General features: G+C 41.2%; 1 protein-coding gene across 23 annotated transcripts; it reads right to left on the bottom strand.

The window, feature by feature from the left end:
- Positions 1-2,989: 2,989 nt before the first annotated feature.
- LOC124152648 lies at positions 2,990-14,689 on the bottom strand. Of its 23 annotated transcripts, none has more exons than XR_007219658.1 (16): positions 14,372-14,689; positions 13,924-14,001; positions 11,728-11,772; positions 11,531-11,575; positions 10,719-10,763; positions 10,522-10,566; positions 9,710-9,754; positions 9,512-9,556; positions 9,314-9,358; positions 8,519-8,563; positions 7,858-7,899; positions 7,182-7,690; positions 6,520-6,729; positions 5,118-5,318; positions 4,307-4,589; positions 2,990-4,056 (listed from the first exon to the last, which is right to left on the bottom strand). XR_007219658.1 is itself a non-coding variant. In XM_048391000.1 (15 exons), the coding sequence occupies exons 1-15, from the start codon at positions 14,383-14,385 to the stop codon at positions 4,552-4,554; spliced, it is 1,449 nt and encodes a 482-aa protein (XP_048246957.1). In that variant the 5' UTR covers positions 14,386-14,689; the 3' UTR covers positions 2,990-4,551. The 23 variants fall into 23 exon arrangements, 17 of the variants coding, with proteins under 17 accessions (XP_048246957.1, XP_048246956.1, XP_046381614.2 ...); XR_006863534.2 differs by having other exon boundaries at positions 2,990-4,266; XR_007219657.1 differs by having other exon boundaries at positions 2,990-3,876; positions 4,097-4,589.
- Positions 14,690-20,065: the final 5,376 nt, after the last annotated feature.

The following is a 20,065-nucleotide window of genomic DNA, read 5'->3' on the forward strand; positions in this document are numbered from 1 at the left end:
CCAATGTTACATATATGTCTACTGAATTGAAATAATAATATCTAAAAAAAATTTCTAATTGTTCCTCAGAAAATGCAGTATCCTATGGTACAGGTACTAGTCTCAGAAAAGAAGTAAATCCACCAGAATCGAATACTGTAATGCTAATTCAATATTGACATATTCTAAGGCTGACAAAGCTCGACTAATCTGGATAATAACAGAATCTTCATTACATCTATCAGCTAAGCCATGATAATCGAAGATATCTACTTCGTCCGCGTGCCCGTTTCTTATGATGCCATCTTACAACTTCCATGTGCGTGAATTAAATCACCCCATGACATGATAGTAGGGTCAGTTCTAAATCGTCGGAGTAACACTTACATAACGATACTATAATTCATACATATATTAAACTGGTCTGCATTACTTTTGTGACAACCAATCAATGGAAAGTAAATAATCCCTCAAAGAACTTGTAAAGCGTAAATTAACTGATACATTGATACACAAGTGTTTGTGAAACAAAAATGTTTCCTCTAGAGATGTCTCATATAACGGTGTGATAAATCTTCTTTATTTTGAATGTTAACAATTACTTTTTAAAACCCGTCATTGGCGTAATCTTCTCAAAGATATCCTATTCACATAGAACAGATATCATCAACAGAACAGATGACACAGCAACGTGCCATCAAATCACGAAAAGAAAAGATAGCACAGCATCTCACCATCCAATCACCAATAGAACTGGTTACACAGCAACACGCAATCAAATCACCAATAGATCTGGTTACACAGCATCTCACCATCCAAGCACCAATAGATCTGGTTACACAGCAACAAGCCATCACATCTTGAACAGAGCAGGTTACACAGCAACACGCCATCAAATCTTGAACAGAGCAGGTTACACAGCAACACACCATCAAATCTTGAACAGAGCAGGTTACCTAGAAACACGCCATCAAATCACCAATAGAGCACGTTACAGAGCAACACACCATCCAATCACCAATATAACAGGTCACACAGCAACATGCCATCAATTCACCAACAGAGAAAGTTACACATCAACACGTCATTAAATCACCAACAGAGCAGGTTACAGAGCAACACGTCATCACATCACCAACAGAGCAGGTTACACATCAACACGTCATCAAATCAGCAACAGAGCAGGTTACAGATTAACACGCCATCAAATCACCAATAGAGCAGGTAACACATCAACACGTCAAGAAATCACCAACAGGGCAGGTTACCCAGAAACACGCCATCAAATCACCAACAGAGCGAGTAGACGTCAACACACCATCAAATCACCAACAGAGCAGGTTACAGAGCAACCCACCATCAAATCACCAAAAGAGCAGGTCACACAGCAACACGCCGGCAAATCACCAAACGAGCGATGACCTTGGTTAGCGGACGTCCAGTGCCATATTCGTGTAAATAGGCTGAATCACAATTCAGATAATTTCATGTTCAGTATGCGGGCACTATACTAGTACATACCTACTTTGAAGGTGAATATCTCTCATCCTTGCACGGCCAGGCCCCCTCACACTTTCAGGTAATAAAACATCTCAGCATCTTCCCAAGTTGGATAAAAAACCTGCGGTACTTCGAAATTCTCAGGGGAGGAACAGATTGAGTCTTGAAGATATTTTCCCTGCTCTCTGCAGTCTTGAACAAGACACTCCAATGTAAGGATTGACTACTTTCCTATCACCAGACAATATTTAATGCAATGCATCATCAATAAGTTTTCTTTCCTGATTTCCACTATAGGTGTACTTGGCGTTGCTGTAATACTGACACTGAAACAAAACAGTTGAAATCCATACACCTGATGAAGGTCTTGGACAGGACGTTTTAGCCGAAAGAATGTGTACTAAATTTTGATATTAATCCATCTAACAGGTGATAATGTTTAGAAGCATTTACCCTATCGTTTCAGAAGGTCCAGTCCAGTATATCAATGTCTTTTCAATTTTGAAAGAATATCTGGCATTGACAAAGATGGGTACGCGTCTTATAGTTGTGTGTGCTAGGAAATCATTTGGGAATCGTGAGTGTGGGTGGGCAGTGTCATTTAAGAAAAACAACGTTTCGTTGGTTTTATGACTTGAATTACGTGTGGCCGAATGGTCTGCTGTGTTTCTTGGTATGTGCACAATGATCGTTCTTCTTCCTGAGTAAGAGCCACATTTACAGGGATAATGATTCCGCATTGACAGGGCTACAAATGCTGCCAGCCTCAAAACGGTTCGAATGCGTTGTTCCTTGATGTATCATAGCAATATCTTGTACTCTTTGTTGTAGTGTTAATCTCAGCATGATATAGTCACTGTTCAGGGGTTTGGGTGTGAATGAACAGAACACTGTTCCTTTTATACCCATATCTTTGTTGGTTGCCATACTGTAAGTGTAGCTTCAAATTCAAGTTCAACTGAACTTTTTTTCTTTCTTTTTTTTAAATATTTTGTTTGTAATGTGCATAACTGAGCAAATTGTTTTGGTTATTGATTATTTTAGGCGATTTATTCTCATCCCTGTTGTTTGGTATTTTCATTATTTTGTTTTAAAATCACCCATTTCTGTAATGCTTTAGTGAACATTCTTTCCACAGATTGAATTGGAAATGTGATTTAAAAATATCTCAGCCTCCTTTTATGAAACGAAAAATAATGTCGCAGACCCCACACAGTCCCTCTCATAACGGTGCCAATGTCGTCCTCTGGTGCTCTGTTCAGTAGCCTTGCCTGACAGAGAGTCGATAATCCCCAATGGCCAAATGGCATTGCTTCGTTGAGCATGACTTTTGTTTTTTGGGTATGTGATGAAATATATCTAGACCCTTGCACTTTTATCAACACACGGGGGTGTGTAGCACGGGAGTTGGTGGGATTCTTGGGACTTGCATTCTGCTGTTCATTTCATTTTTAGCGTCCTGTGGATAACGCGCAGTATCCGGGTTGCAATACAAAACCAACAATATGCACATTGTGAAACCGTTTATTGACAATAGTACCAATTGCTATTCTACTTTGCATAATCTACATTTCATATTTAAATTTTGATGCAAAATCACATTTGATTATTATTATTATTATTGTTATTATCAACATCATCATAATCTCCATCATAAAGTGATATTAGTTTTGTAAACCAACAATACGACATGATAATAAATATGCCACCTGTAAACATTGCGTATGAGTGTTGTCACGTGTGTGTGCTTGGATGTCAACCATGGTAATGCTATAGGTGTGTTCACATCTGATCTGACGCTAGTTGGACGTCTCACTCTGTGTCACTCTGTGTTAACCTGTCCCACTCTGTGTAAGACGGTGTTAGCCTGTGTCACTCTGTGTTAACCTGTCTCACTCTGTGTCACTCTGTGTTAACCTGTCTCACTCTGTGTTAACCTGTGTCAGTCTGTGTTACCCTGTCTCACTCTGTGTCAGTCTGTGTTAACCTGTCTCACTCTGTGTCGCTCTGTGTTAACCTGTCTCACTCTGTGTCACTCTGTGTTAACCTGTCTCACTCTGTGTCACTCTGTGTTAACCTGTCTCACTCTGTGTTAACCTGTGTCAGTCCGTGTTACCCTGTCTCACTCTGTGTCAGTCTGTGTTAACCTGTGTCAGTCTGTGTTACCCTGTCTCACTCTGTGTCACTCTGTGTTAGCCTGTGTCACTCTTTGTCACTCTATCTCACTCTGTGTCACTCTGTGTCACTCTATCTCACTCTGTGTCACTCTGTGTTAACCTGTCTCACTCTGTGTCACTCTGTGTTAACCTGTCTCACTCTGTGTTAACCTGTGTCAGTCCGTGTTACCCTGTCTCACTCTGTGTCAGTCTGTGTTAACCTGTGTCAGTCTGTGTTACCCTGTCTCACTCTGTGTCACTCTGTGTTAGCCTGTGTCACTCTTTGTCACTCTATCTCACTCTGTGTCACTCTGTGTCACTCTATCTCACTCTGTGTCACTCTGTGTTAACCTGTCTCACTCTGTGTCAGTCTGTGTTAGCCTGTGTCACTCTGTGTCACTCTGTGTCACTCTATCTCACTCTGTGTTACCCTGTCTCACTCTGTGTCAGTCTGTGTTAACCTGTCTCACTCTGTGTTAGCCTGTGTCAGTCTGTGTTACCCTGTCTCACTCTGTGTCACTCTGTGTTAGCCTGTGTCACTCTTTGTCACTCTATCTCGCTTTGTGTCACTCTGTGTCACTCTGTGTCACTCTATCTCACTCTGTGTTACTCTGTGTTACCCTGTCTCACTCTGTGTCACTCTGTGTTAACCTGTCTCACTCTGTGTTAACCTGTGTCAGTCTGTGTTACCCTGTCTCACTCTGTGTCAGTCTGTGTTAGCCTGTGTCACTCTTTGTCACTCTATCTCACTCTGTGTCACTCTGTGTCACTCTATCTCACTCTGTGTCACTCTGTGTTACCCTGTCTCACTCTGTGTCAGTCTGTGTTAGCTTGTGTCACTCTTTGTCACTCTTTGTCACTCTATCTCACTCTGTGTCACTCTGTGTCACTCTGTCTCACTCTGTGTCACTCTGTGTTATCCTGCGGGCGATGAGCATGCCTTGATTTCACCTGCTGTGAAACAAAAGTATTATCTCATCAGTATTTTCGCAGGTTGTAACAAATATCTACATACAAACCTTGAATCGCTGGCTTTCAACCATTGTTTCTGTTCTCTATGATGTATTGACCCGATTGTAATTCATTGTTAATCAATAAACCTAATTCAACAATAACAGGAACTTGGAGTACATACGATAACGTTAGAGCGTTATGTCCGTTAAACCTCTGCACACCTTGGACCTTGACACTATAGGAGTCATATGGATTGGCGGTACACGCCTGCTTGTTGGGGTCGGCACTGAAGTAGTCACTTCCATTTCTGGTGTCCCCCGCCGTTTTCCTGGAATATTGCTAAAAGCGGCGTAAAACCATATTCACTCACTCACTCACTCTTTCACATTTGAGAATTACTTTTTATCACTGATCCTTGTTGTTATTCGTTTTCATCAATACACCACTTATAACATATATAATTATAATGACTCGGTGATATTATTTATGATACCGTTATTATGTGATAACATTTAAAGCTTTGCACACCTTTGACCTTGGCACAATAGCTGTCATCTGGATTGGCGGTACACGCCTGCTTGCTGGGGTCGGCAGTGAAGTCACTTCCGGTACACGTGGCGTCCTGTTTGACACCTCCACTACACGTGTAGTACAGGTTACAGTTGTCGGGGTATGTGGTGGGTCTGGGGACTGCCACACGGTCAGCCGTACAGTCACAGGGAGACACGTCTGTAATTATTACAACCAGCAGGGCTTTGTTAATATATCTTCTTGTATACACAAATATAACTATTTTTTAACTGGTGCCGTCGATACTTACCCCCAAACATTAGTCAACAGCTATAACAAAGTGAATATTTTATGAAAGGTTATTGACAAGATTCAGAATACTAATATTTACCATTTTAAAGTGCATAAATAGATATTGTTACGATACTGTTATGTTAAGTGTTGTACTGACATTACCAAGTAAGTACCCGTAAGTAACCGGGGTAGAATAGGTCTTCAGGGACCCATGCTAGCATTGAAAGGCGACTGTTATTGTCGTAACCAAGTCGCTGACTTAGTTCATGCGTGTCATCGTATCCCAATGCTCATGATATCAATCACTGGATTGTCTGGTCCAGATAGATAATTTACAAACCGCCGTCATATAGCTGGATTATTGCTAAATGTACTGTTAAACAAGCAAAACAGCTAAAGAGCTCATAAAAACAGTATTAAGGTTCGGATGAAGTGGGGGGTAAATAAATATATGTGGGTACGAATAATATGCTCACTGAATTATGAGTGAGTGAGTGAGTGAATGACTATGGTTTTACGTCGCTTTTAGCAATATTCCAGCACGCCGATATCACGCCGAGGGACACCAGAAATGGGCTTCGCACATTGTATCCGGGAATAGAGCTCGGCGTGACGAGCGAACGCTTTAACCTTCTTGGCTACCCCACCGCCCCCACTGAATAATGGTTGAGAAAACACTTGTTAAAAGTTATAAAAAATCAAGTACGGTTGTAGGACGTGACGGATTTTGTCAGACTACACAATTGCAGGTACCTTAGACGTTCCAGGCCACAATAATTTTCCCGGACGTTTATTTATTTGGTAATCAAAGACTGGAACTCGTTCCAGTGACTACATGCTGGTTGTAAGAGGCGAGAAGATTGGGTGACTACACGGGCTTCAGTGTAAGAGTGATGGCTGATTCCATGCTTCATCATAACCTGACGGCGGCCTTCAGTGATCAAGTTTGGGCTACGTCCTGTTTATACTTCCAGGTTGCTGTGATATCATTGCTGCTGAGGACTTAAGCGTACGGCGTTAAACAACAAACACACAAACAAACAAAAACTTAAACGTAAACCTCACTGTGTCGCGCATCTACTGGTGTTTTGAATTGTGGTCAGTCTCAGTACTCTACAATATTTACCTGCCGTGAAGGTGAAGTTCTCACATCCTTTCAGATGCAGAGTTATCCCCCCATTGTCTATGAGGTAACAGCATCTCTCAGCGTCGACCAAAGTTCCATTACACGCTTGTGGCACCTCAAATCCCTGTTGATTCATACTGTTTGGATTACTTGAAATGTTGTTCAAAATGATCTGCCATGCATCTTTTAGCGTAGGTTTACATGGCTTCGCTGTAAGAGAAGCATTTAAATGAACTTGTTTGATGCTATTCGTATGGCCAATGAATAGGACAGGAATTAGAAATATTTTAGGCCACATTTATTACATAAAAAATAGAGACAAATAGCGACCAACAATATATTTTTTTTTTTATAAATGTAACATGCCCATCATTGATGCAGAGAACATGAGCAATATTTTTTTGCTAGAACATTTTGGAGTTGACATATATCTGAATAGGAAACTTGATCGGCAAGCGTCAGGAGATAACGCCATTAAATTGATTTTTAAGGATATCTAATTCAGGAAATGAAAGCAAACCGAATGGCCTGTGGTGAATAGTACTTCAATCGTATGCATAATATGTTGCTCATGATATTTAATTAATTGCCTTAATTTAATGACCATTCAACTTCAAGACAGTAAAAGATCGTAATCCCGGGCTTGTCCAATGCGTGCTTACCAGATATATTTACCGTGGATGCTGTGTAGATGGTTCCAAACTCCCCAGTCGCCCGACACATATACTTTCCCGAGTCCGAGCACGTGGCTCCTTTCTTTGTCAGGGCATATTGCCTCCCATTGACGTCAATACTATACCCATCCTTCAGCTGAGCGTCATCTTTGAAAAATAAGACCTCGGATATTTCTTCGTCACCAGATATCGTGCACAGGAGATACAGATCCTCTTCTCCCTCAAAGAAGGTCACATTTTGCATTGACAGAGATGGAAGCAGAAACGTTGTAGTTGTTGATGTCGTTGTCGTTGTTGCTGTTATCGGTTTAGTGTTTCTACTGGCTAGAATACCTACGACGGCAGCCAGTGCAACAACAGCACCGACTGCAACGGCAGTACCAACAATGACACGTTTGTGTTTCAAAAGAAGGGGAGTTATTTCCCGTGACGTCCGCTGTGTGCGTAATCGCCGCCTGGCTTTGCTTTCGGCAATCTTCCTGCGTTCTTCAAACATTCTAGAGTAAGAAATACAGTTGGACACATGATTGATGGATATGAAGCCACAGATAGCAATCTACAGTCCTTCAAACTTTCCTGAGATATAATTTTCTTTTCTTTAGGCAAGCTGAGGAAGGATGCCACTGAGGCTTCGCGACTATGTCTATCTCCCAGTACCACTCACCGCCTTGCTGTTCTGTCAGAAGCCTCATCACGTTGCTGCTCCCTAAGAGAACAAACAAAGATTATTCTTTTTTTCAAAATTATAGCTCATAGCTTTAATTAGAAAATATATATCTAGTCTCCAACACTCCAGCATGCATTACGCATGTGCGATAGAGCCAACATGGGGACGGTCGTGTCACGGGATGTGTAATGACCAGACCTGTATTACACCTTGCTGAAGGTCTGATATGGCTTGTCAATGCATTTTCAATGGATGATCGATAGCAGCCCGGGGTATTGGGTATGAAATGAATACTGCCATTTATTAACCACTAAGTATGTATGTAATAAGTATCACAAACATTATCAAATGCAACGTTCCAGCCGTTGTATAACGCCGATGAATATGGAACCCAAACTGTCATTTTCGAAGAACAAGCTGAAGTAAGTTAGTTATTAAAGGTCATCCTGAATGGAACTCATCGCCTAAGGATGGTGTCACTTGCATCCCCGCCTTCCTGCAGCTCTCAGGGGGAAAACATGAACCCATTAAAACATACAGAGTTATGTATGGATATCAAGACAAAGAGGGGCGAATTCATTTCTTGCGATAGTATGGTGTTTTCGATAAGCAAGCTGAAGTAAGTAAGTGTTTAGAAGTCATCCTGTGTTGAACTCACCGTCTAGGTCCGGTGTCACTTGCATCACTGCCTTCCCGTAGCTCTCTAGAGGAAAACACGATCCCATTAAAATATATACTATTAATTATGGTGTCAGCAGAAAAATATTGGGAAAGACGTCAGGGTTAGCAGCAAAAATATTGGGAAAGGCGTCAGCCGAGCCCAATATGTTTCTGCTAACCTAATATGACACCGTATACGGCAACTCAAGACACCATAACGAATTTATTATGCCGAAAGGTTTACACTATTTGGTATCTTTGTCGCACATGTCATGTCAAAACTTAAAACTCAAAACTTAACACTTACAACCTAATACGCGAGGGGTCTAAGGGAGACTACTCTTCAAACCTCAGAGGCGAAACCGTGTTGATAATTTTAACTTTATATAATCTTATTAAAGTCACGAACGTGATCTAAAAATCATGAACGACCTTGCACATCAAAATTAATTATATTAAAACACAAAATAGTGTCGAATAACGAATTTCTGTACCAGAATTTTCATGTGAAATATGTGCGGTGGGTGTTTGAAAATCCAAGATGGCTGTTACTGACGGTATGCGGTCTCATTTTGGTCAGTATCAACCATCTTGGATTTTTACTGACGGTACGGGCTCATGTGGGGTCAGTAGTTCTACTCTCTGATTGGCCAATCTCACTTTGAGGCATAATAAAGTCATGTATGGATATCAAGACAAAGAAAGGCGAATTTCTTTCTCGCGATAGTACTGTGTTTTCGATAAGCAAACTAAAGTAAGTTAGTGTTTAGAAGTCATCCTGTGTTGAACTCACCGTCTAGGTCCGGTGTCGCTTGCATCCCTGCTTTCCTGCAGCTCTCTAGAGGAAAACATGATTCAATTAAAACATATACAGTCATGTATGGATATCAAGACAAAGAAAGGCGAATTCATTTCTCGCGATAGTATTGTATTTTTTGATAAGCAAGCTGAAGTAAGCTATTGTTTAGAAGTGATCCTGTGTTGAACTCACCGTCTAGATCCGTTGTCACTTGCACCCCTGCTTTCCTGCAGCTCTCTAGAGGAAAACATGATCCCATTAAAACATATACAGTCATGTATGGATATCAAGACAAAGAAAGGCGAATTCATTTCTCGCGATAGTATTGTATTTTTTGATAAGCAAGCTGAAGTAAGCTATTGTTTAGAAGTGATCCTGTGTTGAACTCACCGTCTAGATCCGTTGTCACTTGCACCCCTGCCTTCCCGTAGCTCTCTAGAGGAAAACATGAGGCCACTAAAACATATACTATTAATTATGGTGTCTTTAGTTGCCGTATACCGTGTCATCTTAGGTTAGCAGACAAATATTGGGAAAGACGTCAGGGTTAGCAGAAAAAAATATTGGGAAAGGCGTCAGCCGAGCCCAATATGATTTCTGCTAACCTAATATGACACCGTATACGGCAACTCAAGACACCATAACGAATTTATTATGCCGAAAAGTTTACACTATTTGGTATCTTTGTCGCACATGTCATGTCAAAACTTAAAACTCAAAACTTAACACTTACAACCTAATACGCGAGGGGTCGAAGGGAGACTACTCTTCAAACCTCAGAGGCGAAACCTTGTTTAATCTTATTAAAGTCACGAACGTGATCTAAAAATCATGAACGACCTTGCACATCAAAATTAATTATATTAAAACACAAAATAGTGTCGAATAACGAATTTCTGTACCAGAATTTTCATGTGAAATATGTGAGGTGGGTGTTTGAAAATCCAAGATGGCTGTTACTGACGGTATGCGGTCTCATATTAGGTCAGTATCAACCATCTTGGATTTTTACTGACGGTACGGGCTAATGTGGGGTCAGTAGTTCTACTCTCTGATTGGTCAATCTCACTTTGAGGCATAATAAAGTCATGTATGGATATCAAGACAAAGAAAGGCGAGTTCCTTTCCCGCGATAATGTTGTTTTTTCGATAAGCAAGCTGAAGTAAGTTAGTGTTTAGAAGTCATCCTGTGTTGAACTCACCGTCTAGGTCCGGTGTCACTTGCATCCCTGCCTTCCTGTAGCTCTCTAGACGAAAACATGATCCTATTTAAACATATACAGTCATGTATCGATATCAAGACAAAGAAAGGCGAATTCATTTCCCGCGATTATATTGTTTTTTCGATTCGCAAGCTGAAGTAAGTTAGTGTTTGGAGGTCTTTCTGTGTTGAACTCACCGTCTAGATCCGTTGTCACTTGCACCCCTGCCTTCCCGTAGCTCTCTAGAGGAAAACATGAGGCCACTAAAACATATACTATTAATTATGGTGTCTTTAGTTGCCGTATACCGTGTCATCTTAGGTTAGCAGAAAAATATTGGGAAAGACGTCAGGGTTAGCAGAAAAAAATATTGGGAAAGGCGTCAGCCGAGCCCAATATGATTTCTGCTAACCTAATATGACACCGTATACGGCAACTCAAGACACCATAACGAATTTATTATGCCGAAAAGTTTACACTATTTGGTATCTTTGTCGCACATGTCATGTCAAAACTTAAAACTCAAAACTTAACACTTACAACCTAATACGCGAGGGGTCGAAGGGAGACTACTCTTCAAACCTCAGAGGCGAAACCTTGTTTAATCTTATTAAAGTCACGAACGTGATCTAAAAATCATGAACGACCTTGCACATCAAAATTAATTATATTAAAACACAAAATAGTGTCGAATAACGAATTTCTGTACCAGAATTTTCATGTGAAATATGTGAGGTGGGTGTTTGAAAATCCAAGATGGCTGTTACTGACGGTATGCGGTCTCATATTAGGTCAGTATCAACCATCTTGGATTTTTACTGACGGTACGGGCTAATGTGGGGTCAGTAGTTCTACTCTCTGATTGGTCAATCTCACTTTGAGGCATAATAAAGTCATGTATGGATATCAAGACAAAGAAAGGCGAGTTCCTTTCCCGCGATAATGTTGTTTTTTCGATAAGCAAGCTGAAGTAAGTTAGTGTTTAGAAGTCATCCTGTGTTGAACTCACCGTCTAGGTCCGGTGTCACTTGCATCCCTGCCTTCCTGTAGCTCTCTAGACGAAAACATGATCCCATTTAAACATATACAGTCATGTATCGATATCAAGACAAAGAAAGGCGAATTCATTTCCCGCGATTATATTGTTTTTTCGATTCGCAAGCTGAAGTAAGTTAGTGTTTGGAGGTCTTTCTGTGTTGAACTCACCGTCTAGATCCGTTGTCACTTGCACCCCTGCCTTCCCGTAGCTCTCTAGAGGAAAACATGAGGCCACTAAAACATATACTATTAATTATGGTGTCTTTAGTTCCCGTATACCGTGTCATCTTAGGTTAGCAGAAAAATATTGGGAAAGACGTCAGGGTTAGCAGAAAAAAATATTAGGAAAGGCGTCAGCCGAGCCCAATATGATTTCTGCTAACCTAATATGACACCGTATACGGCAACTAAAGACACCATAACGAATTTATTATGCCGAAAAGTTTACACTATTTGGTATCTTTGTCGTTATGTCATGTCAAAACTTAAAACTCAAAACTTAACACTTACAACCTAATACGCGAGGGGTCGAAGGGAGACTACTCTTCAAACCTCAGAGGCGAAACCTTGTTGATAATTTTAACTTTATATAATCTTATTAAAGTCACGAACGTGATCTAAAAATCATGAACGACCTTGCACATCAAAATTAATTATATTAAAACACAAAATAGTGTCGAATAACGAATTTCTGTACCAGAATTTTCATGTGAAATATGTGCGGTGGGTGTTTGAAAATCCAAGATGGCTGTAACTGACGGTATGCGGTCAGTATCAACAATATTTTGCTAAAATATTGATACTTTTACACGATACTTTAACTAATTAACCAAGCTATTTGGTGTTGTAGGCACTTGGTGGCGCTAATTATGAATGTGTCATTGAATCAAATAGCCAATGCCACTCAATATTGTGGAAACACTATATAAGCAGTCCATTTGATTGTTAACTGTTCTGGCATTTATCTGGCATTTTACCTGACTTTCAGTATGGTTGAACACACCGCAAAGATTGGACTTAACCAGAAAAAACCAAACCATAACCAATAGATTGAAGATTGAATGTTTTCTGGTTGTTGACTTGCACTGTCTTTGTATATTTACGTATTTACATAACGTGTTTGTCTGTGGACTTTAACTATTTCAATGGGGCGAAACGAGATGTGATTACATTGACTTACTCATGCTCCTTTTACAAAACAGGATTATGGATAATGCCTGCCAGGACTTTTTTTTGCACTTTTACAAATTTCTGATTTTGCACATTTCTAACAATTAACACTTTGTTTATACAGCCTGTTTGAGATGGGTAACCATTAAGATCTGGTCTGGTCAAGATCGTGCAATATACAAGAGTCAGACTGAGACACAGAGTAATCAGGGCAATCATTATCTGGTTAATATACTCATTGGAGAAGAAACAGATGTAGACTACTGTTTTGAAAACTTGAATGTTACGTACTGACGCTTTCGATTCGTTTGTTTATTTATCTTCATTACTCATAGTAACTGGTAACTGGGGTGGTACAGACGACGTCCCGGGTAACTAGACTCATTGTTCATGTACTCATTCCCCTGACTGAGCATCTGTTTCTATAGATGGGTGTGCTTCAAAGGGACATGGATGGATGTTCAAGGTGTTTGCTGCTCACTGACTGCCGCTGGTGTACTTAGTAAAATACAATAGTTAAATGATATGCAACGAGTTACTAGGGATTATTGTTTTGATGTGTTTATAAGTGTGTATTTAATAAATATCAGCATCGTCCTTGTGATATATACTCTCTCCATTATTAAGACGTAACAGTTGCTGTTTTTGTGTTAGTCAGAAACAGATCCACTATACATTTACTGATCAGGATTAGGCAGCCTCTGTCAACCATAGTCAATGCGACGCCATATTGTGGATACACTGTTTTAACGGCTATATTTGTCTCTTGGAGAACCAGTTCTAAAGCACGATTTGGTTTAACGTATTGGGAAGTCAGTGCCCCAATTTCATATGACAAACCATGTTATTGGTAAATAAACAAGAACATGTATTTCCAGTGAGTCTGTATGGTTTATTCCGCTTTTAGCAACACTCGAGGAATATCACGGCGGGGGACACCAGACATGGGCTTCATACTGGCAGTGTTTTCCACAATATATATTACGATCCAACTATGTTGAGTAATCATATTCTCAGTCAGCAGAATGCAGCAATCCTGTCGTAACTCATAAACTGACGGCTATTTTAACCACTGTTACGATCTCCTATTTTTGTAATCCTAGAAGGGACATTGTCCTTTCTTACGTGCATATTTTGAACATGTACCGCTATTTTAGTTGTGATTGAGCAGAACTATTTAAAACGAATCCAAACCTAAAAACTGGCGTTTCCACTGGTGTGCAAGGGGGTCCATCGTGTTGGTGCGTAACTGCGTTACCGTCTTGCAGCCTTCTGGAAGGAAAACTAGATTTGCATACATTTCTATGAAACAGGACCATGAGGTAAACTGTCCACTGTTTAAAATCACATCTTGACAATTCTACTTATTTCTTTCACTTTTGTGTTCACCCAAAATACAAATATAATATTACATAAGAAATTATTACGCGAGTGAGTTAAAATATAATACTTATTTGACACACATTATGCCCTAGATTAGTCAGTCATCATGGGCAACATTTAACAGTCTTAACGCAGTATAGCATTTGATCACTTTCACGAATCTCTGTTATGCCGAAATGTAATACATAGTACTCAGTTAACTTGTGTGCGTTGTTGCAATCAATCATTTGGTGTGTAACATGTTTCAATGTACTCATACCTTAAGAAAGACATTTTCACGGATGTGTATAGGTGTTCCCTGTGTTGACAAGCCTATATGTTCTGTGTTTCCGGTATGCTCACGGCGTTCTTGTAGCTTTCCAGAGGGAGAAATATAATTCGACACATTTCAAGAAACCTTAATCACAAAAACTTTCCCTCTCGCTGTCGATTTGTCAAGAACATAAGGAACATCAGAAGATCATCACCAACACTTTACATGTTAGATAATCCGTTCTGTATATATGATATAAGTCACTAGTCGATGTTTACTGCGAGTACTCGTGTAGGTGGATACGACGCACTTGTCATGACAAGTATGTACTAAAACGTATAGAGCTTGCAGTACGTATTACTATGCCATTGGCTAGACAAGAGAACAATGAAACTGCAATTAGTCTAAATCCTATTCGTCCGATGATTAAGTGAAGAATTTATCACGCGTGTTTTAATAAACTGCTGACGTAAGCATTCTATTTCGAACATCAGTATTGTAAGGCTCTGGAACCGTAGATAAAGGAGTGGGGTTTGCAGTAATAAGATATCTTGTAATAAAATTAAATGGTTCGAGAACCGACCTACCAATGAAAACTGACAGATGCAACACTAAATGTCATGTGTCTGCAATACACAGGGAATCGCCAACGAAACGAGAACGTAACCACAAACAAAGACTGAGCATCGTAAATCGGAGGCCACACTGCCGAAAACATGGAAAGGGCCGCAGATACTGACCTCAACGTTACAAACTGGGCATGCGCAGAGCAAGAGGGAAATCGATTGCCATGTCACAGGGATCAACAAACTGCGAGTAAATTTACACATTACAGCGGAATATACAATATTCTAGATGATGATAATTATATAAGCGCTGTAATATGTAAATTTAATCGCATCACATCACATACATTGTAACGCATGGATAAATAAAGATTTTTTCCAAAGCTATTTACTGCAGACTTTAACTGAGTCCACATAAACATCAACATAGGATCATAAGCACTTTGGCCTCCTGCCAAGACTGCATCTGTTTATTATCTTTCGAATCGTTTACTTTACAATTTTTATTACCAGCTCAGTGAACATCATTGCACGTGGTTTCAATTTACAAACACAAAGAATTCATTTAACAAGTTTGTAAATGGCTGTATGAGTAATAAAGTGTGGGTTCGTAGCTCATTGGGTGCAAAAAATCTTTTATGACTTTTTGATAAATTATCTATCATGTGTGATAGCTGGATTGTATTACTGTGTATACATATCTATGAGATATCTTACTACAAGTGAACTAAAGTCTTTACTGTTTGTGTTTGTACTATTTGAAATCAAATATTCATATGTTTGAGAGAATCCCAAACACAAATATGCGGTAACAGTCGATATGGTGAACACCTCACGAAGCCCTTGTCTGTTAGTTAAGGAACTTAAGGGATGTTAGAAACAAAGAAGAATAGATTGAATATTTGTTATAAAACGTGTATAATATATAAATTGCATTTCATTTTCATAATTTGTCACGATATCACTAAATAACCAAGCAACTAGCTATGTTGCCTTTCACAGGATTTTAATATGTCCTCTGCATAAACCTTTCCAGTCTCAATGACATATTCTCTCCCCGTGCTTCAGTTGAGAACAATTTGACTTTAAATTAGTTCATAAAGGGACGATTTGATTAATGTGCCAGCTTAATTATTATAATGAGCATTGCATTTCATGCTGGAAGGACACGCCTTTTAGCATCTTAATACTTAGAAGTTAGGGCATACCATGCTATTGTATATTTAATGAAGACGGGCAACATGCCTATACGTGTATGTTTTCTTAATTGTAATACAAAAGCATATGTATAAATGAGTAAAACAATAATTCATTTCCTAAAAGGAAAGATTGATAGATTTTGCGAAGTTGTTAAACAACCTTGTTTCTCTATGTTCGTCCGCGGATTTTTCAATTACCACACTAGGACTTCAACATTTAAAGCGAGATGAATAATTGTGCTGTATTCACTAATGACACTGACAATAGATTGGTAACTTTAGTGAACTACTCATGTCTCTATGCCTTTCTTATTGATAACAATCCTTTGGACTTCTAGTAAAATTCTATCATGAAAAATATCTTTAGTACCTACATCTAGGGACATTAACAATACCCTGAACCATGTCGGAAGAAAATATTCTTCAAGTCAGTGATTGTTTTGATCCAGTAACTGATTGATTTCTCAGCGGGATACATGATCGGGCTACATGGAAAATAATTGCCCACTCCCTCGCCTATCAGGAGCTAGTATTTTTATGTAAGGTGATATAAACATCCTTGTACCAGTAGGACAGTCAAAGAACCGCGTAATACTTTGATTGTTACGATTGCTGTGCATATCTCTAATTACAGTTAGATCCTTCAATATAATGCAAGACTTGTTTAGAGACGGTGATTAAAATTAGTGTCTATGGCCTACAGCACATATAATCTAAATTACATCAGACATAGAGACGTTGAAACTGGCGTTTAGGGTCACATTGACTACAACAAACAAAGTGACACTGACGAAACTGGTGTTTAGGGCCACATTGACTACAACAAACAAAGTGACACTGACGAAACTGGTGTTTAGGGCCACATTGACTACAACAAACAAAGTGACACTGACGAAACTGGTGTTTAGGGCCACATTGACTACAACAGACAAAGGGACACTGACGAAACTGGTGTTTAGGGCCACATTGACTACAACAAACAAAGTGACACTGACGAAACTGGTGTTTAGGGCCACATTGACTACAACAGACAAAGTGACACTGACGAAACTGGTATTTAGGGCCACATTGACTACAACAGACAAAGGGACACTGACGAAACTGGTGTTTAGGGCCACATTGACTACAACAAACAAAGTGACACTGACGAAACTGGTGTTTAGGGCCACATTGACTACAACAAACAAAGTGACACTGACGAAACTGGTGTTTAGGGCCACATTGACTACAACAAACAAAGTGACACTGACGAAACTGGTGTTTAGGGCCACATTGACTACAACAAACAAAGTGACACTGACGAAACTGGTATTTAGGGCCACATTGACTACAACAAACAAAGTGACACTGACGAAACTGGTGTTTAGGGCCACATTGACTACAACAAACAAGGTGACACTGACGAAACTGGTGTTTAGGGCCACATTGACTTATGTTTCAGTTGTAGGCGTGGGGAGCCAGAGAGACGAGTGGTGTTATGTATCAGTTAAAGCCACGGTGAGCCAGAGGGACGAGTGGTGTTATGTTTCAGTTGTAGGCGTGGGGAGCCAGAGAGACGAGTCGTGTTATGTTTCAGTTGTAGGCGTGGGGAGCCAGAGAGACGAGTCGTGTTATGTTTCAGGTGGAGGCGTGGGGAGCCAGAGAGACGAGTCGTGTTATGTTTCAGTTGTAGGCGTGGGGAGCCAGAGAGACGAGTCGTGTTATGTTTCAGTTGGAGGCGTGGGGAGCCAGAGAGACGAGTCGTGTTATGTTTCAGGTGGAGGCGTGGGGAGCCAGAGAGACGAGTGGTGTTATGTATCAGTTAAAGCCACGGTGAGCCAGAGGGACGAGTGGTGTTATGTTTCAGTTGTAGGCGTGGGGAGCCAGAGAGACGAGTCGTGTTATGTTTCAGTTGTAGGCGTGGGGAGCCAGAGAGACGAGTCGTGTTATGTTGCAGGTGGAGGCGTGGGGAGCCAGAGAGACGAGTCGTGTTATGTTTCAGTTGTAGGCGTGGGGAGCCAGAGAGACGAGTCGTGTTATGTTTCAGTTGGAGGCGTGGGGAGCCAGAGAGACGAGTCGTGTTATGTTTCAGTTGGAGGCGTGGGGAGCCAGAGAGACGAGTCGTGTTCTGTTTCAGTTGGAGGCGTGGGGAGCCAAATAGACTTGTCGTGTTATGTTTCAGTTGTAGGCCTTGGGAGCCAGAGAGACGAGTCGTGTTATGTTTCAGTTGGAGGCGTGGGGAGCCAGAGAGACGAGTCGTGTTATGTTTCAGTTGGAGGCGTGGGGAGCCAGAGAGACGAGTCGTGTTCTGTTTCAGTTGGAGGCGTGGGGAGCCAAATAGACTTGTCGTGTTATGTTTCAGTTGTAGGCCTTGGGAGCCAGAGAGACTAGTCGTGTTATGTTCAGTTGGAGGCGTGGGGAGCCAGAGAGACGAGTCGTGTTATGTTCAGTTGGAGGCGTGGGGAGCCAAATTGACTAGTCGTGTTATGTTTCAGTTGGAGGCGTGGGGAGCCAGAGAGACGAGTCGTGTTATGTTTCAGTTGGAGGCGTGGGGAGCCAGAGAGACGAGTCGTGTTATGTTTCAGGTGGAGGCGTGGGGAGCCAGAGAGACGAGTGGTGTTATGTATCAGTTAAAGCCACGGTGAGCCAGAGGGACGAGTGGTGTTATGTTTCAGTTGTAGGCGTGGGGAGCCAGAGAGACTAGTCGTGTTATGTTCAGTTGGAGGCGTGGGGAGCCAAATTGACTAGTCGTGTTATGTTTCAGTTGGAGGCGTGGGGAGCCAGAGAGACGAGTCGTGTTATGTTCAGTTGGAGGCGTGGGGAGCCAAATTGACTAGTCGTGTTATGTTTCAGTTAGAGGCCTTGGGAGCCAGAGAGACGAGTCGTGTTATGTTCAGTTGGAGGCGTGGGGAGCCAAATTGACTAGTCGTGTTATGTTTCAGTTGGAGGCGTGGGGAGCCAGAGAGACGAGTCGTGTTATGTTTCGGCTGTAGGCGTTGGGAGCCAGAGAGACGAGTCGTGTTATGTTTCAGTTGTAGGCGTGGGGAGCCAGAGAGACGAGTCGTGTTATGTTTCAGTTGTAGGCGTGCGGAGCCAGAGAGACGAGTCGTGTTATGTTTCAGTTGTAGGCGTGGGGAGCCAGAGAGACGAGTCGTGTTATGTTTCAGTTGTAGGCGTGGGGAGCCAGAGAGACGAGTCGTGTTATGTTTCTGTTGGAGGCGTGGGGAGCCAAATGGTCTTATCGTGTTATGTTTCAGTTGTAGGCGTGGGGAGCCAGAGATACGAGTCGTGTTATGTTTCAGTTGAAGGCGTGGGGAGCCAGAGAGACGAGTCGTGTTATGTGTCAGTTGTAGGCGTGGGGAGCCAGAGAGACGAGTGGTACTATGTTTCAGTTGAAGGCGTGGGTGGTAGGATCAGTTGGACATGTAGGTGATTGTGATCGTAAATCAGTGTGTTACAAAGCCTCCTTCTGAGTATTGTTTGGGAAGATGTCTTCCCCAGCCATGTCTGGTGTGTGCTTGATATCGGAACCATCGATTTATCCGAATAGAGAGCACATTTCTCTTCATGAGGATACATAATTGAATCAATACCGATCACATACATTGCTAGCCGTGATATACTTATGCATGCACACACACACACACACACACACACACACACACACACACACACACACACACACACACACACACACACACACACACACACACACACACACACACACACACACACACACACACACACACACACACACACACACACACACACACACATGCACGCACACACGCGCGCACACACACACACGCGCATACACGCACGTGCACACAGAGGTACAGTAGTCAGCCTTTGGTCTTGATCGATGTTCACACTGTACATCATTTGATTTTTGAAGACCCAACGACAGTGGTAATGTGTTTCTGCCATTATATTTCACCTTACAATGTTAGGCGTGG

This window comes from Haliotis rufescens, unplaced genomic scaffold (assembly GCF_023055435.1).
Source record: "Haliotis rufescens isolate VD_foot unplaced genomic scaffold, xgHalRufe1.0.p SCAF_9, whole genome shotgun sequence".
NCBI lineage: Eukaryota > Metazoa > Mollusca > Gastropoda > Lepetellida > Haliotidae > Haliotis > Haliotis rufescens.